Below are 15,272 nucleotides of genomic sequence, written 5' to 3' on the forward strand. Positions count from 1 at the left end.
GTAATTGTAGCCGCTGGCCTGGTTGCTTCAGGCTCGGGACCCCCCCCCCCCTCCCACAAGCACACACACACACGTGGGTCATGTGCATCTGCAAGCACACATATGACCTAGGAACTGCCAAAAGCATATTTGTGATTACTAACCAATGGTGCGTTGAGCCTTCACTTTGCCACCTTCTCTTCAGCCAATGACGTGTTTTGTCAGCGCCTGCTTGCCTGTCACAACCAATGATTGCTGTCATACCACACAAGGAGTCAGGCTGGTGTAGATGGGAGCTGTGTTTACCAACTGAAATTGTATTTGTCAGAATTTATTGGAATTACCTTCTGCTTTTTATCACATGTTGCTCCACTGCCTATGGTTTTATTATGATGGTGCAAATTTCTGAATTATTATAGAACTGCAGTTTCTGTGTATTACCATAGAACCTCCTTCCTGTTTTCTGTATTTTACCTTTTATTACTCTCCAGAAACTCCCTCCCTACCATTCTCTGTTCTTGTGCACTTACTCTTCTTCCTTATTTTGCATTTTATTTTTCTCCATCTTTCATATTTATTCTCTTTTTAGCAGATCCTTGCCCTCCATCCTTCATTGCTCTTTCTTATCGCTCCCTTTTCTCTCATGCTCCACGTCTTGTCTTTTCACTTTCTTTCGTCCCCACCATTCCTTTGACCGCTCCCTCCTTCCGTCACTCTTCCCACCCATGATGACCCTCGAGCTTGCTGAGTGCAGTGTTGGAAATAGATACCTCGCCAGCTAGATCAGTGTCTCACCATTTGAATGCTGGGATAGATTTTCCAAAAATACTGCAAAGGGTTATCTCACCTCATATGCACGTGGGTCTGCACACATGTATTCGCACAAATGCGAGTACACATTTGTGACTTCAGAGGACGTTATATACATTATACATTTTACCTTAGTAAATTCCTGGAACCTAACTCCAATCCTTACCCTAAAACCTTAAAACACACACACACACACACACACACACACTGCTCTCTCTCTCTCCCACTCTATTGCCTGTGTGTTCGTGTGTAGAGGTTTACACACCGGGCGTGCTGTCGTGTCAGATATGGTCTTACCCTCTTTCTACGATAAGCCCTAGAATTGCAACTCTGATTCCCTTCTCTCTGGCAGGATCATGACCCCTCCCCACCCCCACCCCTGTCCCACACTGTGCATGTATACTTGCCTGTGCAAGTGCATGTGTGTCAGGGTATATATAATTGAAAGGGGTTTAGAGTAGGATTGGTGGCTGCAATGCTGGTGGATCAAGCAAGGCACTCTGTGTGTAAGTGTGTGTGTGTGTGTGTGTGTGTGTGTGTGTGTGTGTGTGTGTGTGTGTGTGTATATCTGTGTGTCTGCATGCACACATGTTCCTTTAGCCTATAGGACCAGTGATACAGTCTTGCAATCTGCAATCCTGATTATGCAGCATTTCATTAAGAGCAGCAGATGAGTCAGTGAATGAGAGGAAGCAGTGGAGAAAGGGGAAGAAAAGGAAAGAAGCAGAGGGAGAGAGAGATAATCAGAGACAGAAAGAGAGAACGGGAAGTCAACACTGTGTGTGTGTGTGTGTGTGTGTGTGCGCACACTGTATCCCTCAGAGCAGTTGAATATTTGTCCTCTCCTTTCATGCATGCTTCAGTGTCCTGTCACTATAACTCTGTCTGCTATCTTTTGTCACTTTGTATTCTCATGTGATGTGTGGGTGTGTGTGTTTGTTTGTGTGTATGTGCTTGTGTGTCTGTCTTCCCTCATCTGTGTGTGTGTGCGTGCATTGTGCACATGTGTGTCCTAGTGTGTGTGTGTAGTTGTGTGTCAACCTTCCCTCATTTGTTTGTGTGTGTATTTGTGCACGAGTGTTGTTGTTTATGTGTGCGTGTGTGTGTATGTGTGTGTGTATATTTGCTTGTGTGTCTGCCCTCTCTCATCTGTTTGTGTGTGTATTTGTGCACATGGGTGTCCTTTTGTGTGTGTGTGTGTGTGTGGTAGTGTTTACCAGCTAGTTGCCTGCTGATGTGACCCTCTGAGCTTGTCTTCACAGTTGGGTAGATTTGCCGTGTTGAAACCATTATAACAAAGATGATTTTGAAAAAAAAAAAGATCGGCTCATCTGGCTGTGTGGGGGTTGCATTGCATTGTAGGAGTGTCATAGTGTGAAGAAATATGGCTGCATTTACATGTAGGGAAGAGTAAAAATGTTATTATCAGGGTGTGCTGGTAATAAAATCCCAGTTGTGCAGAGACAGCCTTAATATTGTTCCTGGCCTGATATCATTCCAGTTCACTGAGTTGTAACTGACCCTCCTCTGGAGTGGACAGTTTCATGGTAATTGGGGTGTGCCATTGTTATTTTTATAATGTGGAGGTGTCATGGTAACAGAGATGATAGCTGATGCGGAGATGTAAGCCAGTCCGCCATTGCTATACAATAAACACACTCATGCTACATCCACATATGTACATTTTGTTTTTGTATATATATATATATATATATATATATATCGCTCCCCTTCTGTGGCTCATCCTCTCATTAAGAGAATAATTATTCTGTCCTTCGTTTTATTGTTTTCGTTCCTGTGTTCCTGTGTGTGTATCACCGTGGCTCTTTTCTGCCTCACTTTGAAGTGAGAGGAGGGAGGGAGGGAGAGAAAAAGATAGGGAGAGAGACAGAGAAATGGGAGGAAAGGAGAGGAGGGGGGATCAGCGGGAAGAAGGGGGGGAATCACATGACTCACTGGGTGCTTGAAGGCTAAAAATAAATGTTGGTCATTCTCTCACTGTGGGTGTCTCTATCTGTCTCCCAATCTCAAACACACACACACACACACACACACACACAGCATTGATAATAATTTTGAAAGAAGCTCGGTCCTTGGTTTCAGTCGATGCTCCTCTGTCTGGTCACCCAGTAAATAATGCATGAGACAGAGCCTGAAACCTTAGCAAGGGTGTTTATGTGCTTATATTATATGTTTGTGTATGTGTGTGAAATGTAGATATTTTAGTACAGTGCAGTACTTTTTGTTATGTTCAGCTCTTAAAACAATGTTAATGATGTAAACTGTAATCAAAATTACAGCTTGTGCATAAACTGTAAACTGATTGATTGTTGAGTCCGGAAAGAACCTCCAGTCTGACTAACAAGGGTAATGGACTCTATGGAAAGTGAGGGCATTCTTAATTACAGACTGGTGCATCTGCCTCTGTCCTCTCCCACCTCTTTCCCTCTCGCTTCTGTCCACTCTGTCTGTCTGTACGTCCTTACCAACATTTTCTGTTTGATTTAGTCTTTCCTTTTTAACCCCTATGTCCTCCCTCCTCTTCCCTCTCTCTTCTCCTCTGACTAAAACCAGTCGTAGTTTAATGAGTTTCATGCAATTAACACCATTACATTCCAGGAATGAGACGCTTACCGGTTGATGGTTTGTTTTAAGATTTCGATCTTTAATTACCATGATCACCATGGTGATTTGGTTGGTACTGTAACAGCATGAGCTAGGGCTTTTCCTAAACAAAAAAATATTTTTCTGTCCCAGCTCTGAGATATTTTGGGTAAAATTCTAAATATTATTATCTTTTATATGATCATAAATAGAATTTTGATTGATAATAATAAATAATATTTAAATATCAAAACTTGGTTACTTTTCGAACTCTTTCCGCACATTGTAATAATACTGCAATAATACTGATGTTGGTGATAATTTTGTTTACCATGATCGCGATGCAACATTTTCAGACTGTTTCATCTGTGACATTCTTTATCAAACTTCTTCAACTTGACAACACATGAACTGTGAAACACAGGTGATAAAACACATGTCGATACACAGAGGCCACAGAGAGGTCAGATACACAAATGTGTGTGTGGGTGTGTATTATTTTTCCAGCACTACCAAATCAATACAAGCTCTTAGAGTCAAAATCCACATTAGACACGATAGTAATGTGTCTTGCATTTCCGTCTCAATGAACTTTAAGCAGATGGAGATGGATAGACGCATCTAACACTGCTGACAAAAAACATTTTCCATTTCTAAAACCATCAAGTGGAGATATCAGGTTTGGTTTTAAGAACTAATTCACAAGATCTTATTTTCATTCGATGTTCTAAAATCTTGCAGAAAGGACTCAGAAGCAGAAGAGATTTTCCTGTTTGGACAAAAGTAGCTGGAATCCAGTGTAGCTGCAACACCCTGCTCTTATTACATCAACGCTTTCTCCACCCTCATGTGACTGTTTTTCTTGCGCCATCAAGGACATTTGGCGTTTTTTTGTCCAACAACAACGTTTATCACCGGTTTAGTAACTCAGTAAAAAACTTTAATTAAAAAAACGTTAAAATGAACCTATAGCAACAAATCAAGTGACCTTTTGGACAAACCGATCTGCGTTTTATAGAAGACAGTCAGCAGTACGTCCCTACAAATGCAACGTTGGACATTCCCTTTGTCAGCACCCTTTTGTGCTGACCTTAACGTGGATGAGGGTGTAACCTTTCATACTCCATGGTCTGACAAATATATGTGGATATATAACACAATATAAACATTTATACAACACAGGAATGTCTCTCAGATTAGACCACTTTTACACATTAGTCGAATGTGTGTCTGCATTACGTCAAATAAGATAAATGCAGGCATTACAGCGTGTTATGACACTCCCAGCATTACAGAGGGCATTTTTATCTCCAGCCACCTTTTGTTTCTCCTTCGAGGAGAAAGCCGGGGAGTTATCAGTGTCATAATTCTTCCTCAGTTGGGAACCAGCGGAGGGTGACGGTGTCTCGGCGTCCAGGATGGTTTCATTAGACCCCCGGGTTCTGTGGGGGTAGAAAGGAAACGTATGCAGGAGCACTACTTAGCCGCTGGCTTCAGAGGATGTTACATTCAACCCACTACATCTTTTTTAATTAAAACTCCTAATTAAATCGTTGCAGAGCAATTCCAGCACCCTGTTGCGATGTGTGGTGGGTGAATTTGTGTATTAAGGTTAAGGCTCCAACCGAGGTTTATTGTCGATTTGATTGAATCATTGATTTATTTTAAATGGATTAATCAAGTTATGCCCATCATGAGTTCCCAAAGGGAGTTTTCAAGATACATTCATTTCCTCTTACCAACATCCAAAGCTTTTACATTTACAATGATGTACAAACAGTAGATTTGAAAAGCCTGGAACAAAACTTTATTTTTACTTAATGCATTTTAAATTAAACACTTTTCCAAAAGTGTGTTTGTGTGCTTCACTGATGACCGTCATTATATTTGCTTTGGAAAATACAACATTCTGATTTTTACTGCTCACACATTTTGTTACGGTTGAGGTTGGGTTACAGTATTCAGCTTCACAGATTTTTTGTTTTTTTGCACACAATATTCGCACTGATAAAAACACCTAAAGGCAACAAGAATCTACGTGACTACAGTGCAAATAAAATAAATGATGAAGTTTTATTTGCTATTCTTTGTGTCTGACAGAGTTACATACAATAGATTTTTAACAGTTCAAATGATTTTACTTCCCTAGTACATGTATTTCTTACAGTAACAAATGTCCCTGCTCACATTCAGCTAAATAAAGACTGAATAAAGTAATTCTGTATCACATCGCTAACCAGTTAATTAAGCTTCCATTTAACCAAGAGTCGATGGAAGAAGACATTTGGTGCAGGTCTACATGTCGCACCTGGAAATAGCCACTAAAACAAAATCTATTACGTCCAGAATCAGGTGAGGACCCAAATGCAGATTTCTTTTGTAGGTCTGATTTATGAAAGAAGACAGAAATAAGCTGGACAAAGCGAGTGAGGATACAAATCAGGTGTAGGATTTTTTAAAGTGAGGTTTCATGTCCTCTATGACACTTTGACTTTGATTACCTTTGTCTCCGTCAGCTGTTTGTTCTGTCTCTATTTCTGTCTCTTCCTTGTTTGTCTCGATAGTCCTCTACGTCAGTTTGTGTCATCTCTGTCTGTCCCCTGAATTTGTCATCAAACTACAAAACGGCAAAGACAACGACACAAACACACACACACACATACAAACACACACACAGGTCACTACGCTCTGCTGCAGTGCGGTTGCAGACGTGACACATCAGAAGAGAGACGAGCAACAATAGAGAGAGACGGAGAGGGGATATTGAGTTGGGGGGTTGTTGGGGGTCGCCTTTAGAAATTGTGGACAATTTGTCGGCAACTTTTCAATACCTCACTCTGACGTGTTCGCACAAATGCAAGGGAAATGACCGACAGCAGTAACAACAAATCCATTCTAGATGTATTTACAAGTTTATCACTCCATTTGTTCCCATACCCTGGCTAAAAAAACACATCCCCCAGATTTAAATCCACCAGTGTAAAATTTTATTGTGATAAGCACAAAATTGCACACATTAATCAACACCAACCCCCAACTACAATAGTACCCAGAAGAGTACATGAAAACCCATTTAAATTCACCAGATACAGATTTACATACAGATTTACGGATATAGATTTCTGCCCCAAATTGCACACACTCCCCCATATCTGTCTCTGAAATGTGTCTGATCCTTAAAATCAAGATCCATGAATAATTTTCTGAGAATGTCTTGCAATAACAAAGTTCCACCAAAATGTAATGTTTCCTTCCCTGACCCATAATGTGTCATCCCACCAAGTTTCGTGGTTATTTGTCTGTTTTGCATCATCTTACCAACTAACTAACCAACAATCGCACATGTTTGAGTTAATAACAGTCACTTCCCTGTGGGCCTGCATTGTTCTCTCTTTAGTCGTAATACTCCTAATTACATTCTTATCATTTATTCTGAAAAACACATTATATCTCTTTTTTTGGGAAACCAAAAAGAAAACATGACATCTTATACTGTGGTCACTGAATGAGCAAACAAGTTCCTCACACCTCCCCCACTTTGTGACTGGGTGACTTAGAAAAATTCTGTAATAGTAAACATTACAATAGAAAAGGTTGATGTTTGAGTGACTCTAAACTCTAGAAGCGTCTGAGTAAAGAAGGATTTATTTTAATTGAGTAATATACCACTGCTGTGATTGCATGTCAAGCTGGTTGACTCACTAATGACAAGTGGGCCATCTTAAATATAGAACAGTGTGAACTCCTAATCCGGGCAGCACAGAGGTACATGCTTGGAATGCTGAAGCCAAGAAATAGATTGTTCTAGACAAGATGGTTTATGACGTGACAAATGCAAGAGGTCAGTTTTCTGCAGACGGCTAAGCAGCTGGCAGAGACACAAGTCTCCCAGCACCACGCTGTTAATGCCACATTTAAGTCGACTGAAATGAGTGTTCAACTTTTCATAGAATGTCTTGCATCTAGAATAAAGCAACTTATCATCACTACAGAAACTTTTGAGAAAGATTTGTAATTGAACAAACTAGACCATAACATATTCTTGTATATGCTCCACAAGAAGCTTCTCTGTATAAGAGCAGATTCCAACAACACATTTACTATCATCAAACATTTAAATCCAACTTGCCGAAAGAAAAAAACACCTTTGTAAGAGGAAGCCAGTTGATATATTGTAAATCACGTAACGTTCATTTATTTATGACTTACATAAACATACAGACAGATGTTGAGAGCATCAGTTTATCAGGACATGAAGGTTCAGGCTGTCCTGAATGATAACAGCTGATTGGGGTAGCTTCACATTTGTCTGCAGAATCACACCGGCTCCACGAACATGTAGATGAACACAGGGTATCTGTATTTCTCATATATCTATGAGATTAAATATTCTTTATATTATGTATATCTTTGTTTGTATGAAAATAGTGTGTATAATGTGATTACATTATTACAGATACATATAAAATGAATATAAATTTCCAATCTCCATACACTCAGTTTTATTTGTATAGCAGCCAATGAAAAGATTCATACACTGAAGGCTCTTGACAAAGTAAGGTCGAAACCTAAAATATGATTGAGTAGCCCGACAGGTCCCACAATGAACAAGCACTTGTCGACAGAAGAGAGAGAAAAAAACTCAATGTGTAGAGACACAATGTAGAGACACTGCTGTCAGTTATAACCACAAAAGCAGAATATCTCTCCGGTAGTGCAGACACACAATTACATCTAAAGGATTAGGATCAGCCACTCACAACTCATTGTTTAGAGTCTGAGAGTTTTTAAGAGTCGGGCCATTTTCAGTGTTGCAGTAACGACAAATCCATTCTAGATGTATTTACAAGTTTATCACTCCATTTGCTCCCATACCCTGGCTAAAAAAAGCCCACATCCCTATGAAACCACATTTAAATCCACCAGTGTAAAATTTTATTGCGATAAACACAAAAATGCACACATTAATCAACACCAACCCCCAACTACAATAGTACCCAGAAGAGTACATGAAAACACATTTCAATTCACTAGATACAGATTTACATACAGATTTACGGATATAAATTTCTGCCCCAAATTGCACACACTCCCCCATATCTGTCTCTGAAATGTGTCTGATCCTTAAAATCAAGATCCATGAATAATTTTCTGAGAATGTCTTGCAATAACAAAGTTCCACCAAAATGTAATGTTTCCTTCCCTGACCCATAACGTGTCACCCCACCAAGTTTCGTGGTTATTTGTCTGTTTTGCATCATCTTACCAACTAACTAACCAACAATCGCACGTTTGAGTTAATAACAGTCACTTCCCTGTGGGCCTGCATTGTTCTCTCTTTAGTTGAAATACTCCTAATTACATTTTTATCATTTATTCTGAAAAACACATTATATCTCTTTTTTTGGGAAACCAAAAAGAAAACATGACATCTTATACTGTGGTCACTGAATGAGCAAACAAGTTCCTCATACCTCCCCCACTTTGTCACTGGGTTACTTAGAAAAATTCTGTAATAGTAAACATTACAATAGATAAGGTTGATGTTTGAGTGACTCTAAACTCTAGAAAGCATCTGAAGAATAAAAGGATTTTTTTCAATTGAGTAATATACCACTGCTGTGATTACATGTCAGGCTGGTTGACTCACTAATGATAATACACCACATAAAGGAATGCAACACGAAATAGAAATGTTCCCATATCAGCATTTGAAATCCCTCTGATACTGCTGAAAATACCTGGTCAGCCATCGGCGATCTATGTACAGATCTAATACCAAAGTATGTTAGTTTATTATGAAATCACATCTTTTTCTTTGTCACTCCAGAACAGCAGTTGCACTGTACTGCCACTGTCAAGTTCTGAGGTGGAGAAGAATTGATTTCCGGAAGTGTTGCGTTGGCCAGAGTTAGGGTCAAATATCAACAGCAATACCGAATGTCCAGTTATGGAACACGACTCTTACTCTCACTCAGACTGTTTGCATGCTTTTTTGATGACGTGAATTGATTTGCTTTGTCCATTAGTAAAGCATTCAGGAATTTCCATCTACCCCTTGTGTTCAGGGAGGTCTTGAATACACCAAGGGTGTTTAAAGAGCTGGATGGCCACTACCCCTACAACACGTAGAGACGTGAGCAAACACTACCCTTCATGTGGTAGAGCCAAGTGCTGAATTAGGACAGAGCCTTTTACTAATTATAATTATTTAATGAATTAATAATTATTGATATGTTTAATTTAGACCAACAGTTAGTTAGGCTTCAGTATTTATATTTATCTTTTAGGATAATGTTTAAGCATCTTAGTACTTGATGTTGCAGTGGAAGTTCCCTCCCTCTCTTACTCATCCTAATGTATGTCCACACTGTGTATGTGTGCATTAAGGAATAAATGGTTTGATGTTCCAGAGAAGATGTGTTTAAACAGCATCTCTTTTTTATTTGGAACGTGCGCATGCTCCTCCAGGATTAGTTACTTGTGCTTTCCTGCTGAGTTTGATAGTTGAGTGCGAACTCTCGGATGTCGGCCATTTGCATGCAAGGCTGGTTCCACTGCAGAGGAGAGGAGAGGCCTGAAACTCTGATTGGTGCAGGAGTTGCTAGACAACAGATGTCCAGTCGGCTGAGAGGTGGACTACCTGTGGAGGAGGAGAGAGATAGTGAAAGAAGAGTGGAGGTGGATAATGATGGAGAGATGGAGTGAGGCAATCTTATGTCAGACATATAGTGTACAGTTAGATACAGCAGAGGAAAATACTGCTCACATAAGATGACCCACCTCTGCGTACCTCTAAAGTGTTTGCAATGTGAAATCATTATTTTCTTATGATTCATTTACACTATTATTAATACAGGCTTAAAACAGCTGAAGACTTCAGTGTGCTGTTTTATTGCTCTAATAAATATTCTGTGACACAGAAGGAAGCTTATTAATAAGGCAACATGTAAAATTAAATTTTTTAGCATTTATCAAACTTTGTGTATTTAAATATAGCATCATTATCTGCATTTTCACATCACGTCTGTGACTGAGAAATGTGATGAAAGTGAATTTACAACAGAAAATGGTCGAGAATGATTTTCATGACACAGGAGTGATGTGTAATGTCAGGTTTAAAGGTTCAGATTTAGATGAAAAGGATCTAGTGCCAGAAGTTGAATTTAAAATAATCCTAGTGATGTAGTGAATAGTATTGTTGTTTTCTTTACCCTAGAATGAGCCCTTTATATTTAAATACTTTATATGTACATCTCTATTGAGGCCATGTTTTTTACAGTGGCCGTAACTAGACAAACTAAACATCTTTTGAGTTTTTATGACAACTGAAGGCTAGCACAGGTTCTCTTTCCTGTTTGGTAGTGGAGGGGTGTTCAGTTGCAACATGTAACTTCACCAGTAGATGTCACTAAATTCTACACACTGAACCTTTAAAGAGCAGGTGGACACAGAAACGCAGCAGCGAGAAAAGTTAACATTAAGTCTCCTTTAATCAGAGGCAAGGTTTTCCCCCCAAAGAAACAAGGTCCAAAAATCCATGAACAGAAAAAACACTGCGATCAAAAACAAAACACTAGCAATGAGAAAAACTCCACAGCAAGGGATAAAGGTGAAGGGGTGAAGGAATGAGGACAGGGTGGTGACATAAGACAACCATGTAAGACGACGGACTGACTGAGGAGAGCACAGAGACTTATATACACAGGGAGGCAGGGGTTAATTGGACACAGGTGAAACACATGAGGGACAGGTGACAATCACAGGGGCGGGAAACAGGACCAAGACAGGAAGCCAAGGTAGAGACACATGAGGGGCAAAAAACTTCAAAATAAAACAGGAAACACAGAACTTAGAATGAAACAACTGAACACAAACCCAAACACAAGGAAACACAGGAAAAACAACAAAATCCAAAATACCCCCCATCAAAAGAGGCAAAGTCCAGAGTCATGACAGTGGAAGGTAAAGATACTACTTAACGGACAATGCTTTATTTTTATTTTGAGGTCAGCATTTCCTTCGATGTCAGTTGACTTTAAAAGCCCTTGAAAATGACCACGTAGACCCTTCCTCATGGACCACACCTGCTGCAATGTGCACATTACCACTGGAAAAGCTCAGTATTTCCCTCTAGTCAGGATTTGTTTGTTAAAGAGCTCTGACTTTGGAAATCTGAAAACTGATATTAAACACTGCATCAAAAAGAGAACGTCTAGGATAGTAGATGTTTTTCCTGCGGTATGAATTCACACGATGATTCCAGTGAAAGCCTGCACGCTTTGATAGTTGAACTTCAACAAAGCCTTGCTTTCTAGCAATTAGTCTGCTGTTTGCTGTCATGATTAATTATGAAGCAGAGCTATTACATAAGCCTGCAAGGATTTAAATGAACACAGGGTATCTGATTGTTCACAAAAACAAAAAATTGCATATCTCATATATCTATGATATTAAATATTCTTTATATTATGTATATCTTTGTTTGTATGAAAATAGTGTGTATAATGTGATGACATTACTACAGATACATATAAAATGAATATAAATTTCCAATCTACATACACTCAGTTTTATTTGTATAGCAGCCAATGAAAAGATTCATACACTGAAGGCTCTTGACAAAGTAAGGTCGAAACCTAAAATATGATTGAGTAGCCCGACAGGTCCCACAATGAACAAGCACTTGTCGACAGAAGAGAGAGAAAAAAACTCAATGTGTGGGGATGAGAGGAGAAAAATGGGGGTGAGAGAAGAGGTGGGCGGAAAGGGAGGAGAGAAAAAGAGAGAGAGAGAGAAAGGAAGAATTGCATTTCTGTCATGCAAAATGGATCTTGGTGCTTAGGCCAAAACAAAGATTCATGTGTAAAACAGAAATCTCTTAGTGACATTAAAATGAGGTGCCAGAGTAAAAGGGAAATATTGGGTTTGTGTATGAGACAGAGAGAAGTAGAGGGAGATCTGAGCCACTGAATGAAAAGTCTGAGGCAGAGATGGAGAGACGAGTGACCTTGCTCAGAGGATCCTGCTCATCATGAAATCCTGGCTGAGCTGCCATCGCTGCTCTGTCGGGATGCCTCCCTGCCTCCCTGCTTCCCTGCCTCCCTGCCTCTCTGCTGCTGTGCTCGTCTCTAAAGCTGGCACTACACTTCAAGCTAAATCATAAATTGGCGTATTCTCACAGGCAATATGGCGGAGTTACGACCACACAAAAGAGCCGCACTGGGGCTGGTCTGTAGCAGGGTGTGCAAGTCTTGTGCCGGAAATGTCCTTTCCACCACCTCTGCTGTTAGTTTATAGCGTCATGTGATTCTGCCCGTGGCCTCAGGGTGCATGTTTTCATTCTATCTGATGCTTATTTACTCCTGTCACTATATCTAAAATGTACAAAATGGAACTGTAGCCACTCGAGGCCTCTCAATCCAAACAATAACTAAAGACCTTATTTTGATGATGTAATGAAGCAGAATGGGATCATGGGAGTTGTCTTCGTCATAATATTTTGTCCAATAATCTTCTTTGGTCACTTTGCGTGGCACTTTACTGAGAGAGCTTCGACAACAGAGCGTGCTGAAAACCGTAACGATATATTACAAGTGACCAATACAAACAGTGGAAGGAAAAAACAACAGACTGGCTAGCTAATAGTTTTTTTTTCCTTCTTCATATGTTTACTCTGAAAGCAGAGACAGACAAAGACACAGGTAAAGCTGACATGATGCAATTGAAGGGCGACCGAAATGAAACGTCTCAATATCTTGAATAAAATCCTGTATTTCGCTGGGTTTGAACATTCTGCATAATATAAAAAATACTGAAGCCCAAATTCTCCTTTCTCATAGAGAAAGTGCTGCACATATGTTGATTTATTATATGATTGAGTCTTAATCACTGCTGCATCCAAATAGGAACTTGATTATCAGTATAAGCTGTATAGTTTTATTCATTAATGCAGAAACCAAAATATGATTAAATAAATAAATTATTCTTTTGTAAGTTCATTATTTGTTGTGGATTTATTGGCTTTTTTTTATGTCAATTGTGAATGCAGGGCTGGGAAAGATTTTCAACTGATTTAAGGTGTTCATCAAACACAGGCACAGACCCACCTCTCTGTCCGTGGTGTGGAGGAATGCAAACAGTCTCCTGTTCAGCTTTTGTGCTCGTAGCTAACGGGAGGTTTTATTAAACTTCTTCCAGATGTATTTTTAGCTTTAACTGTCGTGCTGTCGTGTAGCAATGGCTCCTGCTGTAGTTTGTTTGTTTCACTGTTGGGATTTTATTCTGGCTTCATCTCTTTCACTGCGACTGATAAAACTCCACCTCCACTAGTGTGTGCATGTACAGACCTTTAGTTTGCAACACACACACACACACACACACACGCACACACACACACTTTTTACAGAGCGTTGGAGAGCACGCCAAGTTCTATTTCGTTCAAATACACTGGAGCTCTAAGTTTGTCAGTGCATCAGCTTGTCACTTTGTATAGATGAACTACACCAACACAGACAAACAGAGACCTGTACCTATAATGGGAACAAGCTGCACAGTCCACGGTTTCCATAGCATCAAGAGGAGCAGAGGAAGGAGGCAAGGATGAGAGTAATAAATAGGCGTCCTATTTTATCAGGGAAACAAAAGTAGAACCCACTGCTCTTCTTTCTCTCCCTCACCTTCTCTCTCGCTCTGCCTCTCTCTAGCTTTCTATATGTCCAGAGGAAAAGCTGAAATGGGTCGACACTGGACTGCATTGCTAATTATAACTCAGACTCAAGTTGTTGAATCAGAGTCACTGGACTTAGTAGTGATGGGAGATTTGAACGTCACCTGCAGTATAGGTCATAAACCCTGTTTCCTCCATGTTAGCGGATGAGACATGGACCAAACACTTTTAGGTAGTTTGATGTTTGTTCAAGTGTTAATTCTTCCTCAAAATTAGCCTTTATTATTTTGATGCTGTACAAACATCATAGATTTTAGTTTATATGTAAAATTTAATTTGTTTGCTGGTGTATTTACTTCATTCTCACTGTAGCACAGGGAACCTGTGAGCAGATTGCAGGGACTTATATTGAGTCTCACAGTGAGGTCAATATGAACCCACTGTGGCTGCTCACTGTGTTGGATGTTCACTGTTGTCTGTCTGTTTGTGGCACACAACCAAGCACATATCAGGTCAAATCATTTCTGTCAAGCATTTCAGCTCCGATAAGGAAAAGACGGGGCCTGACACAAAGCCAACACACAGACACAACATGACACACACACACACAGATACAAGCAGGGTGAATGTCAGGTACAGAAACACACACTGCCCCTGACAACGACGCCCGTCTCCTCCACTGAGTCAAAACCAACTTGCAGCCAACTTCATGTTAGATGATCCAGAGAGCCAATCATAGCAGGGAGTAATGAAGAGTATAGAAAATAACCTCACTCACTCTGTGTTTGTGTCTCCTCTGTTTTTTTAAGATCATCAAAAGCTGGAGAGGGAGGCGAGGATTTGTCGTCTACTGAAGCACCCCAACATCGGTGAGCTGCGAGTCCTGAAGCTCAGGAAACACACACACACAGGAACACAGATACAAATGAAAACAACGTTTTGTTCAGGTCTCGGGTGATTCCTGCCGTTGCCATTCATCTTCCAGATACAGTTACGAGAGAGCAAGTGTGTGTTTGTACGTGAGCGGGTATGTAATGATGATGTATCTGTGTGCTCTCCTCGCTGGGTCATCAGAAACTCAGGAGCCTCACACTCTCTCTCTCTGTCTTAACCACTGACCCTTCACAATCTTTCCTCCTCTTTGATAGAGCCTGTCCCTCCTCTTTTGTTCTGTTCACACTCGTCTGCTTTAATCTTTCTTTGCTTCTCT

At 40.1% G+C, this 15,272-nt stretch overlaps 1 protein-coding gene across 16 annotated transcripts in view; it reads left to right on the forward strand.

Annotated features, from left to right (window-relative positions):
• Nucleotides 1-15,272, forward strand: part of camk2d2 (calcium/calmodulin-dependent protein kinase (CaM kinase) II delta 2) — a 38,184-nt gene that overhangs the window by 4,823 nt on the left and 18,089 nt on the right. For all 16 annotated transcript variants that reach the window (XM_069529684.1, XM_069529688.1, XM_069529691.1 and 13 more), the window contains exon 3: nucleotides 14,872-14,931. In XM_069529684.1, coding sequence (XP_069385785.1) covers nucleotides 14,872-14,931 — 60 coding nt within the window. The remainder of the gene's footprint in view (nucleotides 1-14,871; nucleotides 14,932-15,272) is intronic.

This window comes from Paralichthys olivaceus, chromosome 8 (assembly GCF_024713975.1).
Source record: "Paralichthys olivaceus isolate ysfri-2021 chromosome 8, ASM2471397v2, whole genome shotgun sequence".
Lineage (NCBI taxonomy): Eukaryota > Metazoa > Chordata > Actinopteri > Pleuronectiformes > Paralichthyidae > Paralichthys > Paralichthys olivaceus.